The 26,421-nt window shown below is 40.0% G+C and overlaps 1 protein-coding gene across 1 annotated transcript in view; it reads left to right on the top strand.

Moving 5' to 3' along the window:
- Window positions 1-12,600: 12,600 nt before the first annotated feature.
- MMRN1 (multimerin 1) overlaps window positions 12,601-26,421 on the top strand; it is a 68,502-nt gene continuing 54,681 nt past the window's right edge. The window contains exon 1 of the mRNA XM_062199159.1: window positions 12,601-13,175. Within this exon, the coding sequence (XP_062055143.1) occupies window positions 12,601-13,175 (575 nt within the window). The remainder of the gene's footprint in view (window positions 13,176-26,421) is intronic.

Raw genomic sequence — 26,421 nt, 5'->3', positions numbered from 1 at the left:
TTATTTTGACTTAAGAGTAAATTTGTAAGGCCGACGCCGCGGCTCACTAGGCTAATCCTCCGCCTGCGGCGCCGGCACTCCGGGGTTCTAGTCCCGGTTGGGGCACCGGATTCTGTCCCGGTTGCTCCTCTTCCAGTCCAGCTCTCTGCTGTAGCCCAGGAGTGCAGTGAAGGATGACCCAGGTCCTTGGGCCCTGACCCGCATGGGAGACCAGGAGGAAGCACCTGGCTCCTGGCTTCAGATCAGCACAGCGCGCCAGCCGTAGTGGCCACTGGGGGGGTGAACCAACGGAAGGAAGACCTTTCTCTCTCTCTCTCTCTCTCTCTCTCTCTCACTAACTCTGCCTGTCAAAAAAAAAAGACTAAATTTGTAAATGCCAATGTTGATTAAAAAATAATTCATACCATCTTTCCCTCCTCAGTGGAATTTTTAAAAAATCTTCCAAGCTCTAAATTTAATTGATATTTTATTTTTATAAGAGAACTTGCATGAAGAGTTATTTTTTGAATGACTACTGATTGAGTCTTAGAAATCTAGATTTTAGTCCTGATTCTAATGTGATTTTTTTTCTTACATCCTTTTGTATTTTTTTCCCTTCATTTCATATCCTAAGCATATTAAATTTTTGGTAAACATCAATTCAGTTTAGGTTGACTTTTTGCCATTTAGATCATCTCTGCTCTTCAGAAGAATGTAGGCATTAGATTTGTTGTATGACAAAGGGAAGATTGTACATTTGATTTGAGAAAGATCAATGCAATTCTGGAAAAGGGCAAATGTTTTTTATTTCAATCTCATTAGGGTTTTTTAACTTTAAAAATATCTAATTTATGTACAATAATATGCACAGCTCTTAGGTGTTCAATTCATTAGGTTTTGAAAATTCCATATATCAGTAGCCACAACCCAGAAAGATCTTTCATATTCCTTTCAATCAATTCTTCCAACTCCAGAGAAGAAATTTTTTGATTTCCAGCACTATAAATTAATATGTCTTCTCCTGGATTTCATACAAATAGAAATGTAGCAGACATTATTTTCCATCCACAAATTGATTTTAATGTTCATTCATGTTATTGCATGCAACAGTCATTCATCCATTTTTATTTATTTATTTATTTTTTTGACAGGTAGAGTTATAGACAGTGAGAGAGAGAGACAGAGAGAAAGGTCTTCCTTCCATTGGTTCACCCCACAAATGGCTGCCATAGCCAATGCTGTGCCGATCCAAAGCCAGGAGCCAGGAGCTTCTTCCTGGTCTCCCATGCAGGCACAGGGGACCAAGCACCTGGGCCATCCTCCACTGCCCTCCCAGGCCACAGCAGAGAGCTGGGCTGGAAGAGGAGCAACTGGAACTAGAACCTGGTGCCTATATGGGATGCCAGCACCACAGGTGGAGGATTAACCAAGTGAGCCACAGCGCCGGCCCCATTTTTATTTCATAGTTTTCCATTGTAGAGTACAATATTCCATTATTTGTTTCTTATAGTCTCTTGATCGACATTTGGACTGTCATGAATATTCTTCAATAAATATATTATGGATGTATATTTTTATTTCTCTTGTATAAATACCTCAAGGGAATTCTTGTGTCATGGGTGACATATGTTTCAACTTTATATTGCTGAACAATTCTCCAAAGTGGTTAGTGGTAGTATTTTAAACTTCCCCTGAAAATGTATAAGAGTTTTTATTGCTTCATTCCTTTTCAACATTTGATGCTGTACTTTTCTAATGAGTGTGAAATTACATTTATAACTGCTTTGTTTTTCTTTGATAACTAAAGATGTTGGACATCTTTTCATGATTTAGTTGGCCATTTGTACAACTTTGTGATGTGTCTGGTTAGGGCTTTTGACAATTTATTAACTGAATTGTCTTTTATTATTTATATACAAATTTTTTTTATATTCTGGATGGAAGGGTTGTTCAGGTATCCAAACTCATATTATGTTTTTCCTATGTACTTCTTGCCTTTTCATTTCTTTTTGATGAGTTTATGTTTTTCCGATTTAGTGTATCAGCTTTTTAAATGATTCCTGCTTTCCCTGTACTAATCAAAGAAATGTTTCTTTACACCATGACTATGAATACCTTTTCTTACATTTGTTTCTTTAAAGTTTATTATTTTATTTTTTATTTTTAGATACATTTTAAATGAAATGGATAAATCCATTCTTAAAAACTTACAAGAACTAATAGAAGCAGGAAAAATAAAACTAAAAAAAAATTAGCACAGCACAGCAGGTCAAGCCACTGCTTGAGATTCACACATCCATTATCAGAGTACCTGGGATCAAGTCCTGACTTCCCTTCCAATCCAGCTTCTGTTAATGCACACCTTGGCAGGCAGCTCAAGTAACTGGGTTCCCGCCATCCATATGGAAGGTCTCCATGGAGTTCTTTGCATTAGCCTGGAACAGCCCTGGCAATTGTGGGCATTTAGAGAGTGAGCCACTGGATGAACTCTCTCTCTCTCTCTCTCTCTCATTCTCTCTCTCTCTCTCTCTCTCTCTCTCTCTCTCTCAGATACAGAAAGAGAAATCTTGCATCCACTGGTTCCCTCCCCATATAGCCACAACAGTTGGGTCTGGGCCAGGTTGAAGCCAGAAGCCAGGAGCTTCATCTGCATCTCCCACACGAATGCAGGGATCCTATTACTTGGGCCATCCTCGGTTGCATTCCCAGGGGCATTAGTAGGGAGCTGGATCAGAAATGGAGCAGCCATCACTCATGTAGGATGCCGGCATCACAGGCAGTGGCTTAAACTGCTATATAACAACAACCGCCTCCAGGTGAAAATATTTTAAGCCTCCCCTTTGCTTTCATCTTTGACACATGGATTATTTAGAAGTTATGTTTCTTCCTTCTTAAATAGGGAATTTTTAATATGCTTTTGTAACATAACACTTTTGCGTTTATTGAATAATATAGCTATGATTTTTATCCTTTTAAATTCACTGAGAAATAGTGCATAATGCAGCATACATTCTATCTCAATAACCATTCCATGGGCATTTGAATAATATATATTTTGCAGTTAATGCTTGCTCCATAAATATCAATGAGGTACAATTGGCTGGTAATTTTGCTCAAGTATTTTCTATCATTGCCAACTATGTGTCCTAACCACGAGTTCTTCTCCTTACTCTGCTCCAGCAGATAAGGCCTCCTAGCCAGGAAACCTCCTTATCAAGGGGACCCGAAATAGTTCCTGCTGATCCCTGAGCAGAGGCTCTCAAGTTCCTGGCCAGCTATAGATTATCCAATCAAGCCAATTGCATGCTGCTGTGGAAGCCAGGGGCCACCCACACCCTTGATTTTACAAAACTTGCCTCTGTTGGACCTTGATGGTTTGCCCTGCTCCTGAGTACATCCCCGTGTGGCCCTATTTGGTGCACCATGTCCTCCCCCTCAGTGCCATGAGTATTTGTCTACACTGCTGCCATTCTCATCCATCTGGTATTCGGTTGCATGTGCTCAGCCATCTCCATAGCCCTGTGGTGGAGGTTCCTCCCTTACAAAGGCAGTGAAAAAGGGTGATAATGTGTGGATCTCCTTCTGCTGTCCAGTCAGATGTCACCTTTTTTTAAAAGATTTATCTATTTTCTTGAGAAGGAGAGGCAGAGAGAGACAGACAGACAGAGAAAGACAAAGACAGAGAGAGACATAGAGAGAGGCCTTCCATCCGCTGGTTCACTCCCCAAATGACCACAGCAGCTGGAGCTGGGCTGACCTGAAGCCAACAGCCAGGAGGCTTCCTCTGGATCTCCCATGTGGGTGCAGGAGCCCAAGCACTTGGCCATCTTCTCCTGCTTTCCCAGGCCATAGCAGAGAGCTGGACTGGAATTTGAGCATCTGGGGCTTGAACCGGTGCCCATCTCAGGTGTGGGCACTCTAAGTGGATGCTTAACCTACTATGCCATAGCACTGGCCCCAAGAAATCATCTTTTAAAAATATCTATTAAGGTCTCATTTCTTTCCAGACTAACACTGGATTTCTACACCCTGAAAGACATCTCTCCAACCGCTTGCCTTATCTCTAGCCCTTTGGGCACCAGCTCTCCGGAGATGGCTTGGCCTTGCTCTTTCCCTTCCGTGCAGGCTCTTAGAGAGTTCAGGAAGTACATTCAGTAGAGCCTTCTTGATAAGAATGGCTTTTCTGTTGACATTCTCTGACACATCCTACAGCAGGGAGACAGAAGTGAGGGCGCCTTATTACCATCTTGCAAAATAGAAGTCTAGCTCTTCATTCAGCCTTAGCTGGCAGGGGTAGAATTTTTATCCTAAGAGATTTGGTAGCAGTAGAAAGTTATTTCCTAAAAGGCTTTCTGTCTTTGCAGGCTGACCTTTTCTTGGTCCTTGAGAACAGGTTTTTTGTTTGTTTTGTTTCGTTTTTTAATTAATTAATTTATTTATTTATTTTATTTTTTGACAGGCAGAGTGGACAGTGAGAGAGACAGACAGAAAGGTCTTCCTTTACCGTTGGTTCACCCTCTAATGGCCGCTGCAGCCGGCGCACTGCGGCCTGCGCACCGCACTGATCCAAAGGCGGGATCCAGGTGCTTCTCCTGGTCTCCCATCCGGGTGCAGGGCCCAAGGACTTGGGCCATCCTCCACTGCCTTCCCGGGCCATAGCAGAGAGCTGGCCTGGAAGAGGGGCAACTGGGACAGAATCCGGCGCCCCAACCGGGACTAGAACCCCGTGTGCCAGCGCCGCAAGGCGGAGGATTAGCCTATTGAGCCACGGCGCTGGCCTTTTTATTTATTTATTTTTTTTTGACAGGCAGAGTTAGACAGCAAGGGAGAGAGAGAGACAGATAGAAAGGTCTTCCTTCCTTTGGTTCACTCCTCAAATAGCTGCTACCGCCGGCGCTATGCCAATCTGAAGCCAGGAGCTGGGTGCTTCCTCCTGGTCTCCCATGCGGGTGCAGGGACCCAAGCACTTGGGCCATCCTCCACTGCCTTCCCGGGCCACAGCAGAGAGCTGGGCTGGAAGAGGAGCAACAGGGACTAGTACCCAGCACCCCAACCGGGACTAGAAACCTGAGGTGCTGGTGCCACAGGCGGAGGATTAGCCAAGTGAGCCATGGCGCCAGCCTAAGTTTTGTTTTGTTTTGTTTTTTTTTTGTTTGTTTGTTTTGTTTTTTTTAAAGATTTATTTATTTATTTGAAATAGTTACACAGAGAAGGAGAGGCAGAGAGAGAAAGAGAGAGGTCTTCCATCTGCTGGTTCACTCCCCAGTTGGCTGCAACGGCTAGAGCTGTGCCAATCTGGAGCCAGGAGCTTCTTCTGGATCTCCCACATGGGTGCAGGGGTCCAAGCACTTGGGCCATCTTCTACCGCTTTCCCAGGCCATAGCAGAGAGCTGGATCGGAAGTGGAGCAGCTGGGACTTGAACTGGTGCCCACATGGCATGCCGGCACTGCAGGCAGCAGCTTTACCCTCTATGCCACAACACTGGCCCCAGTTTTTAAGCTTTTTATTCAGTGAGAGGAATGCACAGGAAAGCAAGGGATTTATTTAGGGAAGAAAGAAGCTAAGTTGGGTCCATACCAGGCACAGAGCAGGCCATGAGCAAGCCACGTGGAGCAGGCATGTGGTTCTGAGCAGCCCCAGGTAGCTTAGTGCGGCAGGAAAGCAAAGGCAGAGAGCAGGCCACGAGCCATGTGCAGCAAGCATGCAGGCAGGAAAGCAGAGAGCGGGTAGCCCGGAGGCCACGCACCTGCAGGGAAACAAAGGCGAGAACACGTTTTTATTCTTGGAGGTAATATTATTCATGTCCATTGATATTTCCAGTTTTCCAAATTCCAAATTCCCCAGTACTTAGTCAGGGAAATACAAGGAAAAAAGAAAACCCAGGGGAGTGAAACTTAATCTAATTGTTTCAATGTCCACAACCCATATTGGAGCACCTGGATTTGACCCCTGGCTCCAGATTGCTGCTCATGCAGACCCCAAGAGACAGTGATGATGGCTGAAGTAGTCGGGTTCCCGGCACCCATGTGGGAGATCTGCATTGACTGCCAAGCTTCCAGCCTTGCCCTAACTTCAGTCCTTGCCCAGCCCCAGCAGAGGAGAATGAAGTAGCAAACAGGAGCACCCCTCCACCCCAAGTAGGATAAATAAATAAATAAACAAACAAACAAACAAGCGAGTAAATCCAGGAAACTCAATGCTGTGCTGTTCTTTGGCTCACCAGGCCATTCTGCCTTCTCTCCCTTCACAGTTTTCTTATGTTTATTTTGCATATAATGTCCAGGACGTTTTAGATGTACTTAGCAAGAGAAATAGGAAAAATGTGTCTAGTCCATATTTCCAGAAGCAGAAATCACTAACAATAATCACCATTTCACTTTTTTTTTTTTTTTTTTTTTTTGACAGGCAGAGTGGACAGTGAGAGAGAGAGACAGAGAGAAAGGTCTTCCTTTTGCCGTTGGTTCACCCTCCAATGGCCGCCGCGGTAGCGCGCTGCGGCCGGCGCACCGCGCTGTTCCGATGGCAGGAGCCAGGTGCTTATCCTGGTCTCCCCTGGGGTGCAGGGCCCAAACACTTGGGCCATCCTCCACTGCACTCCCTGGCCACAGCAGAGAGCTGGCCTGGAAGAGGGGCAACCGGGACAGGATCGGTGCCCCGACCGGGACTAGAACCCGGTGTGCCGGCGCCGCAAGGCGGAGGATTAGCCTGTTGAGCCACGGCGCCGGCACCATTTCACTTTAAATATACTGCTCTACTTAAGTAAAAAATATAAAACAAGCAACAGGAAAGTTTACAGATTATGAGAGGAACTTGGTCACCTTTATCAGGATGTTCTTTATGCTCTCAACTATAAAGCTGAACTTTTAATAATAAGACAAAATGTATTGTGTTTTTTCCCTGAAAAGCTAATATGCCTCTTTCATTTATGTTAAAAATTATATAAATAATTTCATTTCCATATTCCCATTTCCGCAAGCCAGACCTAAATTTTGTTCTTAACTTCAATCTATTTGCATATCAGAATGTTCTGGCATGGCTACAGGTTCATTATCCTTTATTATATTGCTCCAACTCTATGTTTATGAGTGCAATGTGGCTATGATGGTTTCAAAAAAAATCTCAAATTTTTTTGAAATCAGATGATGTAGAAATAGGGAGATTTCTGAGTTATTAGGAGGGATTTCTGGGAATAAATATGACTTAAAGTATATTCCAGGTAACTTCCAAAGTCGTGTTCCTAGAACAAATGCATTGCATTGGCCAGCGCCGCGGCTCACTAGGCTAATCCTCCGCCTTGTGGCGCTGGCACACCAGGGTTCTAGTCCCCGGTCGGGGTGCCAGATTCTGTCCCGGTTGCTCCTCTTCCAGGCCAGCTTTCTGCTGTGGCCTGGGAGGGCAGTGGAGGATGGCCCAAGTGCTTGGGCCCTGCACCCCATGGGAGACCAGGAGAAGCACCTGGCTCCTGCCTTCGGTTCAGCGCGGTGCGCCCGCGCAGCACGCCAGCCGCAGCACGCCAGCCGCAGCGGCCATTGGAGGGTGAACCAATGGCAAAGGAAGACCCTTCTCTCTCTCTCTCTCTCTCTCACTGTCCGCTCTGCCTGTCAAAAAACAAAAAAAAACAAAAACAAAAAAAAAAAAACATTGCATTGCAGATTGGATTGAATTGTAGATTTTTTCTCTTTTGTGGCTAGGAGAAGGTGAAATCAGGGCCTGCATAACTGCTGACACAGGCTATTACTGTGTAAGAACACATATTGAGTGTTTACAACACACTGTTGTAGATGTTGAGGATGGGATCATCCACTTTCTAGAGACTCCATCAGAGCAGATAAAATGAGCATGTTATATGTGCTGTCAAGTAGATGACAACATCTGCTCTTACAATTGTTTGCAAGAGTGGAAAAAAATCACCCAAAGAGAAAAGGAAGTAATCATCAGACTGAAAACAAACCTACAGAAACACAAATTTCCCCTCTAATTGCATAAACTCAAACTAATAGAAATCATTAGATTATCAGAAATATAATATGTTAGCTGTGTGATAAAAATAAGTTGAAAACTATTGAGAATCAATTTAAGATAATTTGAAAATTATTTTTCTCTCAGTTTCTGTAAAGTTAGATGTTTATTCAGTACTTATTTTGAGGAGTACTATCAGAGATTGTATAAAGAATTATAATTGGGCATAAATACCTGTTGTATTAATTACTAATGAGTTACCTTAGGGAGATAAATATCAAACATCTCTAACTTCTCATGAGCAAATTGAGAAGAGAACACTTAGCATGATTGTAAGAGTTCACTAATATAACAAATTTAACTCAAACTAATACCTTGCGTGGCTCATTAAAATCAAGCAAGATTCTATTTCCTTTCCCTAGCCCCTTCCCTATATGCTAATGACTGCTTTTGTCCACATATACTATTAACAGATCTTTAATATTTTTCAACCAACAAAATCAAAAATTGGCTTTGAACTTTGTTTTTCACAATTACTTTTGACAGCACCAAGTTTAAAAGGAAGACTATAAGGGAATCTTCCTTTAATGTTTTAAACTATTTTAAAAAATAAAAATTTCTCATGTCAAAAATAAAGAAGTTGCTGAGGAAGTTATTCCATACTCCCAATATTTTACACAAAATAATAACTCTTGAAGCCATAAAAACTCCTTTGAATAAAATACAGCACAATCTATAGCAAACTCCTCAATCAAAGATTTTTTTAAAAAAGATTTATTTATTTGAATGTCAGAGTTACACACAGAGAGAAGGAGAGGCAGAAAGATAAAGAGAGCGAAGCCGGCGCCGCGGCTCACTAGGCTAATCCTCCGCCTTGCGGCGCCGGCACACTGGGTTCTAGTCCCGGTCGGGGCAACGATCCTGTCCCGGTTGCCCCTCTTCCAGGCCAGCTCTCTGCTGTGGCCAGGGAGTGCAGTGGGGGATGGCCCAAGTCCTTGGGCCCTGCACCCCATGGGAGACCAGGAGAAGCACCTGGCTCCTGGCTTCGGATCAGCGAGATGCGCCGGCCACAGCGACCATTGGAGGGTGAACCAACGGCAAAAGGTAGACCTTAAAAAAGATAGAGCGAGAGCAAGAGACAGGTCTTCCATCCACTGGTTCATTCCCCAATTGGCCACAACAGCCAAAGCTGTGCCGATCTGAAGCCTGGAGCCAGGAACCCCCTCTGGGTCTTCCCATGCAGGTGCAGGGGTCCAAGGTCCTGGACCATCTTGTACTGCTTTCCCAGGCCATAGCAGAGAGCTGGATCAGAAGTGGAGCAGCCAGGACTTGAACCCATACCCATGTGGTGCCAGAGGCAGTGGCTTTACCCACTACGCCACAGCACCTGCCCCAAGATTTTCTTTTTAACTCTTATTTGTATTTTTGTTTCAATTTAATAAATATTTTTGGGTTTTTTGTCCTTGATTATACATAATTATAGATTACCGAGAGAAAAAAAATCCATTAACCCATCACAGAGATAATCTATCTTGCAGTATATATTTAGTTCTCCATGATACATTGAAAACATGACATAAAAACTTCCCAGAGAGCACAAAATATAATTTTTTATGATTTATTTCTCAATAAGTGTCTAAAGGGCATAAGGGGGAATGTAAGGTGAATGATGGGATCAGGTATTCAAAACTGATGGTATAGGGGCCGGCACTGTAACGTATTGGGTAAAGCTGCCACCTGCAGTGCCGGCATCCCATATGGGCACTGGTTTGAGTCATGGCTGCTCCATTTCCAATCCAGCTCTCAGCTATGGCCTGGGAAAGCAGTAGATGATAGCCCAAGTCCTTGGGCCCCTGCACCCACGTGGGAGACCCGGAAGAAGCTCCTAGCTCCTGGCTTTGGATTGGCTCAGCTCCGACTGTTGCAGCCATTTGGGGAGTGAACCAGTGGATGGAAGACTTCATTCTCTCTGCCTCTCCTTCTTTCTCTCTGTAACTCTGACTTTCAAGTAAATAAATAAATCTTAAAAAAACTGATGGTATTGTTTAACACAACAATAGTATTTAGAATTCTAGAAGGAAGAATGAACTGAGTATTATAAAGGCAGTCATCCTAGGAGTACAATATTTCTTAATTGCTATTTGATGAGCATTAATGCATCTCAGAGCAGAATTGAAGTTAGGCCTCTGACAGTTTCTCGCGTATAAATGTTTTATGCCTCCAATTAAAAGCCAATCCACACACTGAAAACCATCAAATGAGCTGGAGATTCTCTGGGGAGGTGCAACATAAGATGGCTTAGTAGATCAATAATGAGATACAGAACCCTTAACCTTTGATCACAAGGTCACTTGTAAGCTAGGATGAGGATAAGTAAATGGCATTATTGGTCAATATCTTACAAGAGTTTAAATGAATTGCTTAGCTCCATTCTATTTTTTTTTTTACCATTTGATTATGAGTTATAGATTTAGTGGGTGACCCTTTACCACTGAGGTTCACTTATCCTGACCAAGACCAAGTTGGTCTTTCAAATAATAGAAGGAAGGAGATTGTGAGGTCCAATATAGTTATTTTTTAAAACTTTAAAATAGTTGATTCATCTATTTGTATTAACTCTAAGGAAATGAATTTAAAATTGTATATTAAATAGAAATATTTGACTTGGATTTTACTGAATTACTATTCTGTACTAAGTCAAAGCAAATTGCTTCTGCCTCTTCCAGATAAAAAAACTGCAGTGTCTTTTTGTAGTACTGAAAATCATGATTGTTTTGTGAAAATCATGCAGTTTCATTGCTGTTTATAGTAACTAATTGCTGCCTAGATTGTCTATGGTGTTTTTTTTTTCTCTTTTAGTAATTCACAGTTTGTGGGTTGCCTTATCGAATAGCAGAGAAATGGCTGCTTTGTATTCCATATCTAATCCAAACACAATTGTTTATTATTGTGTTTCAGTTTAAGTAATCCCATATTAATATACTCTTCAATAGGTCAAAAATGTGATTAATAAAAATGAATGGCCAAGATTATGGGAACAGAAAAGTATTAACTAGTCCAGGAGAAAAATGAAGCCTTGTTTCAAATCTTGGTATCCTTTGTCAGGATTATGAAAATGAGCACTTTTTTTAATAAAGCAAGACTTTCAAACACCAAATTTCCAATTTGCTCATTCTGAAAGACCAGATTCTATGACTGAATATTTTTTTTAACTTTTATTTAATGAATATAAATTTCCAGTGTACAGCTTATGGATTACAATGGCTTCCCCCTCCCATAACTTCCCTCCCACCCGCAACCCTCCCCTCTCCCGCTCCCTCTTCCCTTCCATTCACATCAAGATTCATTTTCAATTCTCTTTATATACAGAAGATCAATTTAGTATACATTAAGTAAAGATCTATGACTGAATATTTAGCAAAAGCTTAATGTCTGGCACAAAAGTTAACAGGAAAATTAATTACACATGGAGCTAGCCTTCAACTAACATGTACCAGGCTGCAAGCACATTGACAGCTGAGAATATTTTCCCATTCCTTTATCATCTCAGCACCTAAGAGAGTGCCTTGCACAGGCTGTGCGTTTAGATAATTACTAAATAAATGAATATGGGAATGAATGAATGAACTGTCCTAAGAGTCTGATATGGAATTTTACAGGTGGGAAAAGTTAATTGAAACATCGATGTCAGAGATTTGATCTAGATATGAAATTACAAATCCCATGAAACATCTCTGTTAGAAAAATAACCAAAGAAAACCCTTTAATAATATCCCGTTTTAATTTATTTGTGTATATCACTTCATTGTTTCCTTCATCTATTCCTTAGTGGTAAAATATTAATTACCTTAACCAGTTCAGAAAGTAAAGAAAGTAAAATTCTTATTATTCATCCTGCAAGTTGATATCTCTGGTGGAAATTCTAAGAACACCATTTAAAGCGAGTTCCTTATGTACCTTTAAAATTCAGTTATTTGTGTTTTCCTTTTTGCTATTTCTTATAATCATTGAGATCATTTCCAAGCAATGGTGTGACTGGGGTGTATGTATAAAATAGGGAGGTTTTTTTTTTTTTTTTTCATAATTCAGCCTATGAATCACACATGAATTGACAGAAACACTGCAAGCACATTGTTGTTTCTCTGTGTGTGTGTGTGCACTTGCACAAAAGGTAGAGTGGTGGAAAAGGGTGGCACCAAATTTTTTCTGTTTCCTCATGTGGTAGAACAAAATGTTAATTCCTCCACTGAGCTTATGCAAACAAAATTCCATATTCTCCATCATCAACATGCAGTTTGTCTTTGAAATCCGTGAAACATGAGACATGAGTGTACCTAAGAAAGGAAGGTTACTTCATGTGTTTTCACGGGTTTTTCCTGATAATAATCGCCTGTGTTTTCCCATTTACCCTCAGCTTCGTCAGAGTCCCTTCACCACCTCCATAGATCATTCCTACCAGAGGTCACAGGTCTCAAAAAACCTACAGAAACAGGAAACAAACTTCCTGAGTGCACTCCAAAACACAGAAACCTGCTTCCTCTACTCATCTCAAACAGGCAGAGATCTGTCTTAGCGGATTCAATGTGAAAGCAGCTATCGAAACGGCCAGAAGGGCTTCATCCCACAATTTCCCATGAGCTTTCTTGCTTCAAAGGACTAAGATGGAGGCAGCAAGGTTATTTGTCCTGCTTTCCAGTTTATGGAGTGGAGGCATCGGGCTCAACAGCATGGAGCCCTCCTGGACTGCACCTGAGGGTGAAAGCTCCCAGAATGTGACTTCTGCCTCAGTTGCTCCCAACAAAACAGAAAATTTCCAAGTGCTGCCCACCACTCAGCCCGTGTTAGCTGAGATCGCCCCAATTCCTGAAGAGGGAACTTCTGAAGAGACTCTTCTACAGTCAGCATTGCCCCTCTTAGAGTCAAGTACACCTGCAGAGGGTGTGGGAAACCAGACGCCTGCACCCACAGAGATGGCTGAAGAAGGAACCGTGAAGTCACAAAATCCTGCCCTCAGCACCCAGACTAGCACCAAGTTCAACCCCGGAGCAAAGTCGGTGGTCCTTTCCAATTCTACACTGAGATTTCTGCAGAGTTTTGCTAGCACATCAAAGGAGCAAACAGTGTCTCAGAACTTAGCTGGAGGCACGAGAAATCGGTCCCCCAGGAAAACGTATCTCAGCGACCAAAGTCAAGGAGCTGGCTATCAAAAATCAAGTTTTGAGACAACTAGAGGAAAGTAAGAAACTGTTTTTCTTTTTTTCCTTTCTCTGGCTATAAGGTCCACCAAAACACCTTAACAGTTTAAACTACGACATTCCTGGAAAATTATTTCAGGTGTGAGATGAAATCAGACCCTATTTGTAATTTCAACATTTCAGTTAGGTATGGTCTTTGTTATCTTCCTATCTAACAGAGGAAAGGTGAGTAAATAAAATGCAGCAATTTTGTTTTGACTAAATAGCCAGTCACTTCTCTGTTAAGTTGTATAGATGCCTTTAATTGGGTTAGTCACTACCATATCAGCATGGGGCTGGTAGTTTATGTAATTCAACTCCTGGTATGTGCTGGAGTTGATTGTGCTCAGAGCTATACCTACGAAAGAAAAGAAAAAAAAAAAACAGAATAAAATAGTAAAGCTGAGAAGTGAGCAGATTTGAAAACCGCAGAAGTGATACTGTGGAAGGTATAAAGCTCTCAGGGATCAAACCAAATCAACTGAGTTATGCTTGATAACTTCATGTAATTGAGCCGGATTGCAATCCTATCTTCAGTACTGTGGAGATTCACAGCTCTAAACAAGTCATTTGATCTCTCTGAATCTCGGTTTCTTCATGTATACATATATAAATACAGATAAGATACAGGGGATGCAGATACAAAGACAACTGCAGATTATCACACACATTAAAATTCATAAAATATTTGTATGCATGCTGCCTACAGAATACTTAACAAGTCATACTCTACTAATATTGTAATTATATTAAGATGTGCTATCATCATGAGTGCAATGAATCAGAAAAGCCTAATTTGTCAAATGAATTTTGATTTAAGTTATAGCAGTTCGAATTGATAAACTAAAATAAGTAATAAAACAAAGCTTAGTATTGTTTAAAAAGAAAATAAGCAAAGAAAAACATATATGGTCAATTCAATGTTTTGTTCATTTAATGTGCTGAGTTATCTGTATGTTTGGAATACCAGATATTTAGTGTTACAAAACTAAACTTCAAAAAACTTTAAAACTATAATGAAACAATTTCAAGACAAAAAACACATTTTGAGAGTTAAGCTGAGTTAAAGATCTTACTAAAAATACAAGGGCACTTCAAAAAGTTCAGGGAAAATGGAATTAAAAGTTAATATCCATTTTCCACAACTTTTGTAAATACACTTATATAATAAAATTTGAGTTAAAAATACAAGTTAACACTTGCTGTGTGAAAGACATCTTGTTAAAGTGGCTGCTGATATACAGATCAGGAATGAATCAATGGGAAGGACACAAACAAATAGATTTATGTTTTCTTTATTATTTAAGTCAACTTTTTATTGTATTTAATTAAAAAATATAAGTCTTATTTTATCTGCAAATTTACTCACTTATAATTTAGAAAAATCCCGATTATCTAGAAAACATATATTATAGGTTACAAAATCTTCAACTTGCCTACACCAGACATTTAACAAACTTATGTTTATATTTCTGTTTTGGAGGAATACAGATTTTTATCTATTAAAGATAACAAATACTATTTATCAAGAGCCTTTTATTAATCATTTCCATGTATCATTTCTAGTCATCATATTTTATTAGAGTTTATAATTCAATTTTTGGCTATAATAGAATTTTTAGACATTCATAAGAAACCATTGTGAACTTTCCGGAAATGCTACAGTTATAGATTTTAATAGACTTGAAAATATTATAAAAAGGATAAAAAAGTTAAAATGTTATGTAACATATAGAAAGTGGTATATATTTTTCATAGTTCAAATTAGTAGTTTAAAAGTTTCATAAATACTAGTTTTTAAATAGCCGCTAGTTGCTTTACCACTTACACTCAAAGCCTGGGAACAGTTATTTACTTGATGATTGTTTGTAAATTGACTACCATGTAGTCATGCCCAGAATTTAATGAATAATAATAATAATTCCTTCCTATAAGAAATATTTCATACAAATAGTAAAACCAACGTAAGTAACAGATTTTTTAAAAAAAAATCGATATGTTTTATTTGAAAACCACACATTGTAAGTGTAGCTTACTGAACAACCTATGGATTTACAAACAACAATAATCTTGTTTCTCTAGAAATAATAACTTTACTTAGAGATTTTATAGCTTGAGGTCCTGGAAAGCCTGATGTTTTGTTTCGGTAATTTTTTGCTGAACATTTAAGATTTCTTCTCATGAAGCCATGCAAATGACAATGGTATTAGAGAATACCTAGGTCCCTCCTTGATAGTGTGGATGTAAGAGACCCTGATAAGTTCAAAAGAAGTCTTTCATATTTTCATTTGATTAGCAAACACTACTACTACTAAGTGCCATTTATATGGCACTGTTCCTGATAGTGTACAGTAGTGAGATATATATGTGTATCTCAGCACAGTCCCCCACAGACGAAGAAGATCCTATCATTTCCTTAGAGAGTTTAAGTGATTCACCTGAAAGACTTAGCCAGCAAATCTCGCCAAGGATTCAAACCCCAGCTGCCTGGCTTCAGAGTCATATATTTTCAATCCCTACATTATATTCCATCTTCAGGTACAGTCTATTTTCCCAAGTAGGAAAATAGCAATGAACAGTTCACTTTCCTGTTGTGAGCCCTTGGAGGCTGTTGGTTGACTACAGAATACTTTCCAGATTCCTTATCCAATTAGTCACATGATGCCATCCTGGACCTGGCTCCTGCCTTCCTCCCCAACTTCATCTTCTGCTACTTCCAGCCTATGCACATTTGTAGTTCTGTGGTCAACAAGAGGCCCTGTGTTCAGCCTCCTTTTCCTTTTAGTTGATCCCTCTGTCCAGCATGGTCTTCTTTTCTTCATCTCCTTTTTTTTCCCCCGATGATAATACTTCAGGCAGCCTTCTCAGGCTATTAGGTGGCCCTTGTGACTGCTCCTATAGCTCTCCCTGGGTTCCTCCCTCACTGTATCTGTAACAGTGTATAAGAATTACAAGGAACATTGTCATCTCTTTACACATTGGTGCACAGTTTTAGTGTTAGCAAAGTCTCTTATTCAAAGTACACAATAAATATTTAATCAAACAATGTTAAACAGGAAAGTCAACAAATGAATATAAGGTAGAATTTTTTCCAAAGAAATATTCTTATTTGTCTATGAAAATACCTAGTTAGTTTGGGATAAACTCATCTTTGTTGTTATTGTTTCATTTTGTTTTTGCTACCATTCTCGGGATTTTATAATAATCCTTAGTAAAGGGAATACTTGTGACTATGGCAGGTTCTTTTCTACAGGATTTCTCTGGCTTATTTTTGGTTCTTCTTGTATTATCTCCCATGTTAGCACTGCAGGAAGTTCAGGCTAAAAGAGAGCTGTGGCTTCCCGTCTAACAGAGTGGGTATAGTCAATGACCAAATGCTTTCAAACTTTCAGGATAAAAAGAAGTTAGGATTAGTGCACTTAGGTGCTGAACAAATATTTCCTGAATACCTAATCCATCCCTAAAGCTAGTTATAAAACAGTAAACAAAAATTTCTGCATGCCTTGCCCTGCTGTGGTACCTACAGCCCAGTGGGAAGGTTCTGAGAAGGAAAACAATGAATCACAAATGCTGATGTTGAAACAGTGATGAACTTTCTGCATGACGCTTGTGAGAGTGTGTAACGGGGTGAATGGCTTACTCATTCTGAACATTCTGAACAGGGTCAGTAAGCCTTCCCAGCAGGGGAAGAGGTGCAACGAGATAAGGACGTGATCCAAGTGCCTACTTAACTTCTCCTCTACCCCCAGCCGCCCCTTGCACACTGTGTCTGAAGCTTTGCCATCTTGGTGAATGGTTCATTTGGCAACTACAAACTTTGGATATGCCCTTGACATTTTCCTCTCCCTCCTGACAGATCTTTTTGATGCATTTCACTGGTTGTGAGATTTTACTATTTTTTTAAGATTTATTTATTTATTTGAAAGTCAGAATTAAAGAGAGACGGAGAGAGAGAAAGAGAGAGAGAGAGAGAGACCTTCCATCTGCTGATTCACTCCCCAAATGGTTGCAATGGCTGGAGTTGGGCCAATTGGAACTAGGAGCCAGGAGCTTTTCCAGGCACCACATGTAGGTGCAGGGGCACAAGCACTTAGGTCATCTTCCATTGCTTTCCCAGGCACATTAGCAGGGAGCTAGAATGGTAGTGGAGCAGCCAGGACTCGAACAAGTGCCCGTATGGGGGATGGCAGAACCACAAATGCCAGCCCAACCCATGATGCTGCAGTGCCAGCCCTAAACTTTACTTGTTAAGTGACACATTATCTTAGGGACTAAAAAGAAGGAAAAAGGTGACACCATATTTTCTTGCTTAGAACTTATAGATTTAGTTATCTTTTACTTTTTGAGATTTTTCTTACCATTTATCATTCTTTTACAAACTTCAAGTGAAACTGTTTAAAGCATTTCTAAAGTAATAGCAATAACTATTGTGTGATCAACAGTAGCTAAAAATTACTGCTGAATTCAAAGTCCATTCTTGATTTCAGAGATGTGTGCAGAATTTAGTATTTCACTCAGCATCACAGTCCAAGCTCCCTGTACTTCATTTCCTCCAGCCTCACTGGCCTTTATTTTTGTGTGTTTCTTGAGCCTGTCAAGTTAATTCACATCTCAAGGAACCTCCTGTTTGCTCTTCCTTCAGCCCTCAGAATGAAGGACTCTGCAGTTTCAATGGTATTTCCTCAGAGAACTTCTCTGACCACCCAATGTAATAATATTGTTCCTCTCGCTCACCACTCCTGTCTTACCACCTTATCTTTTCTTCCTAGCACTTATTTGAAATTATCCAGTCTACTTATATAGATAGTTGGCTATTTCATGTCTTCCCAAAATAGAAACTTACCCCGTGAAAATAGAATCCTTATCTGTCTTATTTACTATTCTGTTCTTTGCCTAGTAAAGCAGCAAAATGGACACAACTGGAAAACCTCATGTTAAGTGAAATAAATTGGACCCAGAAAGACAAATACTGCATGTTCTCACATATATTTTGGAGCTAAAATTTAATTTACATAGGTGAAATAGCCATTTTTCCATTCAATTATTGTTTATGGCTATTATCTGTATCCCCTATATTCTTTTTGCTTTTTTACTTGTTAAACCTCTTATTTGGTGAAGTATTAAGCCTTTTTATTGTAATGTAATTTTTTTTAAAAAGATTTATTTATTTACCTGAAAGGCAGAGCTACAGAGAGGCAGAGGCAGAGAGAGAGAGAGAGAGAGAGAGAGAGAGAGAACCCTTCCACACACTAGTTCACTCCTCAGATGGCTGCAATGCCGAGAGCTGGGCTGATCGAAAGCCAGGAGCTAGGAGCTTCTTCTGGGTCTCCCACATGGATACAGGGGCCCTCCTTGGGCCATCTTCTACTGCCTTTCCAGGCCATAGAGGAGAATATGGAGCATCCAGGACTCAAACCAGCGCCCATATGGGATGCCAGCACTGCAAGCGGTGACTTTACCTGCTACGCCACAGCTCTGGCCCCCTGTAATTGTAAAATATTATCTCAAAAGCTAGGAAAAAAAAAAGACAAAATAAAGAGAGAAGGAAAGACAGTGGTAGGGAGAGAGGTGGAGGGAGGAAGGGAATATCATTACTTTCTTAGGATTGTGTCTATAAATCACATCAAGCCTGTTAAAGCTAATTAAAAATAAAAATAAAAGAAGTATAAAAAATAAAGAAAGGGCCAGGCACAGAGAAAGTGCTCAGTAAAATGCTTTGGAATGATGGGCTATTGGAAGGGCTTAGAGCTCAGAGGGAGGATCAAGACCAGTTATGAAAATCGGGGAAAGTATTAGTAGATGTGGGAAACAGATCTCCCCAGGATGCGGGAAGCACTGCTACCCACCAAGAGCCAAGGAATGGACTCAGGACAGAAAGCACAGCACAAGTGAGACTTTTAAAATGGTCCTGTAAGGTCTGTTGTCTGTCAGCGGAGCAGGCACACCTGGATCAATTGCAATTGGTATTTTATCCCTGCTTCTTCATTGGCTGAGTATATGGGATGTATAATATTCCCAAACTCTGTCCTAGTTTCCTATATAAGGGTATATTCTATTCCCTTCTCCGCTATGTTTCTATCCTGTACAGTGACAAAAGCACCCAAGCAATGTTGACAGAGTTAGAGCTAATTGGTTGAACTTGTTGCTGCACAAGAGCTGTATCTTGTTGGAATTATTTGTTTAAGAGTTTTCCTGTTGTTTGAACTTCCACAGCTACCACATCAGCAAACTGCTTGTGTGGGTTTGCTGTCAGTAATTTTCCACTTACTGTTTTATATTGAAAATGGATCACCAAATATTTCTCACATGTACAAATAAATTAAGTCAAGAATGATCCATTTCTTGTTTTTGTTTATTTTATTTTAAATATTTTAAAATTTTTTAATATTTAAAATGTTTTAAAAATTTTATTTTATTTTAAATATAACTATATTAAATTATTAATAAGAGGAGCCAGAAAGAAGATAAAAGTTGAATAGACAGGAAAAACAAGATGGATTTTTTTTCTGAGTTCAATGACAGTTGCACTTAGAATTTTACTTGTTATAGTCTCTTTACATGTCCCAAACTTGTTTTATGCACAAGGGGTTACTTAGGTGTGGGTGTTTGGCCTGGCAGTTAAGGTAACAGTTAAGGCACTCAAATTCACTGGGTTCAGTACTCAGTTCCTCCCTAGTTTTCAGTTTCTTTAAAATTCAGGGTCGACGGCCGCGGCTTAATAGGCTAATCCTCCACCTGCGGCGCCAGCACCCCGGGGTTCTAGTCCCAGTTGGGGCGCTGGGTTCTGTCCCGGTTGCTCCTCTTCCAGGCCAGCTCTCTGCTGTGGCTTGGGAGTGCAGTGCAGGATGGCCCAAGTCCTTGGGCCCTGCACCCCCATGGGAGACCAGGAGAAGCACCTGGCTCCTGGCTTCGGATCAGCGCGACACGCCAGCCGCAGTGCTCCAGCCGCAGCGACCATTGGAGGGTGAACCAACAGCAAAAGGAAGACCTTTCTCTCTGTCTCTCTCACTGTCCACTCTGCCTGTCAAAAAATAAAAAAATAAGGAAAAAAAATAAAGAAATTCAGATACTGGGAGGCAGTCATAGTGGCTCAAGTAATTGGGTTCCTGCTGCCCATGTGGAAGAACTGGATCGAATACCTGGCTTCCAGCTTGGCCTCAGCCCAACCCCAGCCATTGCAAGCATTTTGTACTGAGTCAGGAAATGCAGCACTTTCTCTCTCTCTCTCTCTCTCTCTCTCTCTCTCTCTCTGTGTGTGTGTGTGTGTATGTGTGTGTCTCCCTGCCTCTCAAATACATAAATTTAAATTTTTTTGGGGGGGACAGGCAGAGTTAGACAGAGAGAGAGACAAAGAGAAAAGTCTTCCTTTTTCCATTGGTTCATCCCCCAAAGTGGCCACTACAGCCAGTGCGTTGCGACCAGCGCACTGCGCTGATCCGAAGCCAGGAGCCAGGTGCTTCTCCTGGTCTCCCAAGCAGGTGTAGGGCCCAAGGACCTGGGCCATCCTCCACTGCACTCCCGGGCCACAGCAGAGAGCTGGACTGGAAGAGGAGCAACCAAGACAGAAGCCGGCACCCTAACCGGGACTAGAACTCAGGGTGCTGGTGCCGTGGCTCACTAGGCTAATCTCCACCTACAGCGCCTGGTCAGGGCGCCAGCTTCTGTCCTGGTTGCTCCTCTTCCAGTCCAGCTCTCTCCTGTGGCCCGGGAGTGCAGTGGAGGATGGCCCAAGTCCTTGGGCCCTGCACCCGCATGGGAGACCAGGAGAAGCACCTGGCTCCTATCTTGCGATCGGCGCAGTGCACTGGCTGCAGTGCGCCGGACACAGCGGCCATTATGGGGTGAACCAACGGCAAAGGAAGACCTTTCTCTCTGTCTCTCTCTCTCTCACTGTCCGCTCTGCCTGTCAAAAAATAAAAATAAAAATAGAGGTGACAAGTTCAATGATTTATGATTTCTGTTACAATGTTCTAATGTAAGTTCTACACATCTCTTATTACGATACTTATTAAATTAAAATTAAATACCTCATTTAAAATGTTTTAAAATTACAAAAATCATTTAGTGAATTCTGATATTATAAAACACTTTTTAAGGCTCATTTTGTGTGAATTATGAGTAGATTTGAAATGCACAAAATCCAAACAGTTAAGTTCATGTGTTATTTGCAAAGTTATTATTCGGCTGAATGGCATCGAAAGGGTATTGTACTTATATGCTGTAACATTCTAAAGAGAAACATACCCTTGCATTAAAAAGTACCTTTTATATACTTGGAAAATAAATGCATGTATTATATTACTGCCAGCAGAACAAAAATACCATGTAAAGTATATTCTGTGTCTCAATTTTTTTCCAATCTATAATTTCCTTTGTTTCATTACTTTGCTATTTTACTAAGTTACTACTAAATATATAAATATATATATTGTGTTTAAGGCTAGAATTTAATAAGTGCTCATGTAGTTCAGGTCAGTAAGTAGGAAGCCTTTAGATTTTCACACCCTCAGTCTTTCTGAATGTCAAACCATAGTGTTACAAATTCATTATTCAGGGAAACTGCTAAAGGTGTCACTTTACAATTGGATTGAGCCTAGAATTAAGCATCATCGCAGCATCCATTAGTCTGCCCTGGGGTCTACACCCTGGGAAAGCCTGACACCTGCTGGACTAGAAGCAGTTTACAATGTCCCTGAACATGCTCAAGTCACAGTTCAGGGAAAAAAAACTTCAAAATAGAACTAACTAAAATAAAACAAATACTTGACAAGTATTAAAGATTAAACTAATTATAAAGTATACATTGTTACTTGTGAAATATACATGAAAATTTTACATATTTAATTCAATTGGCTCTTTTAAAAAAGTACTATCTTTGATTTTAGATGTTGGAAAACAAATTGATTCTAAAAGCAAAGGCTATGTATATCCTGGGAGAGGACACATGTAGGTCATTACACTGGGGATATTGTATATAGACAATGATTTGTGAATCTGAGACACAGTACAGTCTTCCATCATTGCAAACTCAATTACATTCACCACAATTTGCTCATTCCAGAAAGCAAATTAATGAGCCTGACAGAAGGCATTAATTGCAAAGTTGATATATCAAAAGGGGCTTATTCTTTTTTATTTTTTGATCCAGTGGTTATCTTATTTTATATAAGGTACTCATCCTTAAAGCCCAAAATTAAAGTATCAGAAATTTCCCGTGATCTGAGCTTTGCCCAATTATCTTTCAAAACTTGTTTTAAATATTAATTTACATGAGTGTTTTATAAAACTAATACTTTTATCCAAGTTTGACTAACATATAGAATTTATTAAGAGTAAAAAAGAGTAAATTTCATAAACAGAAAAACATAGCTATGTAAAATTACACTAAAATGAAATACAGCATAAATATTAATTATTATTTTTTGTTTGAAAACAAAGCAATCATTTTTCTAAGTAAGTATTAAAATGAACTTGTTCTCGGGGTATTAGCCAAAATGAAACGTAAAAATTCCAACACTTTATTTAAGTGTGACTTTACATATCAAGATCCTTTTATTATTATATTAAATTATTGCATTAAATGTTCTTGCTTCTCACTTCTATTATTTATTCTTTCATATTGTGTATATTTCCCTTAAAAGACTATCATTTATAACTGGTGAATAACATGTACATTCAAGTCTCTTAAATTAGTAATTTGTAAATTGACTTCTCTTTTTCTTTTAACTGAAAAACAATTCTAATAAAATAGATTGTTATAGCTATTTATTTTATGTTTATATTCATGACTTCTTAAGATTTAGAGGTGCTTTAACTTCATTCTCCCAAGAGTTGAGCTTCATTCTCTGAACTGAATGTAAATTATAATCATAGTGTTGTGTATTGATTTTCTGGAAGTTATTGTTGACTTCAAACTTACAAGCAATTATGGCTACGATAAATTTATCAAGTCATTAAAGACGCAAAAAAAGAAGCCACGTCTATTGACATGTGAGGAAAAACCTGGGACCCTACTTGAGTCAATAGTCCCTTGGTTAAAGAAATCCCACTTAACTCTGATTTCTAGAATCACCATGAGCAGTGGCGGCGGCAGCAGGTGTTTCCCAGGCATTAACTCATCTCGGCACACAGCGATCCTGTAAGTCAGGTAATAGTGTTACCCTGACTGCCCTGACGAGGAAGTCACGAGTACCCGACAAGCTCTGTAACTCATAAACTCCAGATCCAAATGAACACAGCCAGGCTCCACCATCCAACCATGTTATAGCCTCTATTCAGAGAAAAACTTTCTATATTATTTCTTTTGTGCTTGTGAAAGTTCGTCCACCCCTCCCCTCCTGGTTAATTTCCTAAGAGAAACAAAGGAATGAACTCCGGACACATTCTTCCTTCGACCCCATGAGTGGAGTAAAACACAAGCACACACTCAGGACAGCCCTTCAGTTCCCCTCCTCCCCTCCCCGCCTCCTCCCTTCCTGCTCTCTCGCTTCTATCTTTTCATTCATTCTTCTTATTTCTTCCACTTTTTCTTCTTTGAGTCCTCTTTAGGCATACCTACACAAAAGTATTATTTACGGATTTCCTAAAAGTTAAGTTCTCAATGTATGTATACATGTATTTTTATTGTGGTAAAATATATATAATAAAAATTGCACCATTTTAACCATACTTAAGTGTGGAGTTCTGTGGCATTGAGTACATTCACATAGTTATGCAGCCATCACCGTCATCTGTGTCCGGAAGTTTTCCAAAATGGAACCCTATACCCACTCCATGACAACTCCCCATCCCTCCTTTCTCACAGCCCCTAGCAGCCACCAGCTATTTTCTGCCTCTAAACATTTTTTTTTAACTTTTATTTAATGAATATAAATTTCCAAAGTACAGCTTATGGATTACAATGGCTTCCCCCCTCCCATAACTTCCCTCCCACCCACAACCCTCCCCTTTCCCGCTCCCTCTCCCCTTCCATTCACATCAAGATTCATTTTCAATTCTCTTTATATACAGAAGATCAGTTTAGTATATATTAAGTAAATATTTCAACAGTTTGCCCCCACATAGCAACACAAAGTGAAAAAATACTGTTGGAGTACTAGTTATAGCATTAAATAACAGTGTACAGCACATTAAAGACAGAGATCCTACATGATATTTTTTTAAAAAATTAATTAATTTTCTATGTCATTTCCAATTTAACACCAGGTTTTTTTTTTCATTTCCAATTATCTTTATATACAGAAGATCGATTCTGTATATACTTAGTAAAGATTTCATCAGTTTGCATCCACACAGAAACGCAAAGTGTAAAAATACTGTTTCAGTTTAACTACACCCTGTACATCAGGTAGGTGGAAGCATAGAATATTTGTCTTTCTCTAACCAGTTTATTTCAGGTGGTATAATACAGTCCAGATTCATCTGTGTTGTCAGAATTTCCTTCCTTTTCAAGACTGAATGATATTCCATTGTGTGTTTATTACATTTCATTTTTCCTCTCATTTGTCAATGGACATTTGAGTTGTTCCTACCTTTTGGCTACTGTGATGCATGATATTTTAATAATGCTCTCAAATTAAAATAGTGCACATAGGGCATACACTTACCCTGACTGGTGCTGTTGTCTAAAACCTGTGCTTGGCCGGCGCTGCGGCTCACTAGGCTAATCCTCCGCCTTGCGGTGCCGGCACACCGGGTTCTAGTCCCGGTAGGGGCACCGATCCTGTCCCGGTTGCCCCTCTTCCAGGCCAGCTCTCTGCTGTGGCCAGGGAGTGCAGTGGAGGATGGCCCAAGTGCTTGGGTCCTGCACCCCATGGGAGACCAGGAGAAGCACCTGGCTCCTGCCATCGGATCAGCGCGGTGCGCCGGCCGCAGTGCGCTACCGCGGCGGCCATTGTTGGGTGAACCAATGGCAAAAGGAAGACCTTTCTCTCTGTCTCTCTCTCTCTCACTGTCCACTCTGCCTGTCAAAAAATAAATAAATAAAATAAAATAAAAAATAAAAATAAAACCTGTGCTGTGTTTAGCAACTTAGAAGATACGTTTACCCTCAGGGAATTAATAGCTGAACTGTTGAACCAAATGGGGCTATCTTTGGATACTTTTCTCTCTAAGTATTGATGCCAAGGAAAAAACTGATTTTATATTAAGATATAATCTTGCATGTAAATATTTATTTGCCTAGTAAAATAAACAACTTTTTACTAATACAGGAAAGAGAGAAAATGATGATGATGAGCATGTTGGCTTGCAAAAGTAGTAAACATTTGTCATTAAAATACATGAATGCCTTTTATGTATGTAGGATGTGTTTATCCTACTTATCATCATTGGATTTGGTGGGGATATGACTGCTATGGATTTGAGGGCTTTCTTGGGCAATAATGTATAACATCTCATTTGGTAATTGTGCTGTTGCTAATAGTATTGACCCCACTTAGCTCTTAGCTCTGTTAAGATTTTGTAGAGGTGTGTTCCCCTGCAACAACAATCCTAGAATTAAGACTATAGTGTTCCCCATGAGATAAATGAGTGACGGTACAAATGCATGATTTTCTTATTAATGATTAATTAACACTTTTCTCTAAATTAAATCTCACCAGAGACTGAGTCCTTTCCCTAAGGTGTTTGTAGATTAGTTAATACATATATGTATGTTGTTGTCTTCGTAATTTGTAGTCTTCTTTAGGCGCAAGGTAAAGAAAGGATAATTTACGATCTTACACTTTCACAAGTCAGGGAGCCATGGCTAGGTCATATGTGAGGTGTGTGTTATTATGTGAGACAACAGATAACTCTAGTTCATCAGGACAGTGCTAATTTTCAGCATCTGTCTTGCTTTGTCTCATTTTTTCTTGTTCTCCTTTGAATCCTGAATTCATCTCACTAAAAGGGAAACAAGACCAAAGCTCCTTCAGTCCTTAAATTCTTCTCCAAACACAAAACCTTCTCCAAGTCTTCCATCTGCTTGGCTTATGGTGGGAATTTTGCTGGTTCACCTTGACTTAAGGAAAAATCCTGAATACTTGATACTTTCATGCTTTTGTGTCAATTCAAGCACAAGTTATCAATATGAAAATTTAAATATTTAGCCTCTTAGGAACTGTATGATGAGTGCTTTATTGCTCTGAGTTTGAAGGATTAGTATAATTGAATTAAGTTAACTCTTAGATTGTCGCCCTTAATTTCTTAAGGAAAATGTTCCATGTGGTCATTATTGAAAAGCCTCCTTGTTGCTTCCGTCTGTTT

The sequence above is a fragment of the Lepus europaeus genome, chromosome 8 (assembly GCF_033115175.1).
Source record: "Lepus europaeus isolate LE1 chromosome 8, mLepTim1.pri, whole genome shotgun sequence".
Lineage (NCBI taxonomy): Eukaryota > Metazoa > Chordata > Mammalia > Lagomorpha > Leporidae > Lepus > Lepus europaeus.
The sequence above is the reverse complement of the archived record's forward strand: the minus strand, read 5'-3'. Positions and strand labels throughout refer to the sequence as shown.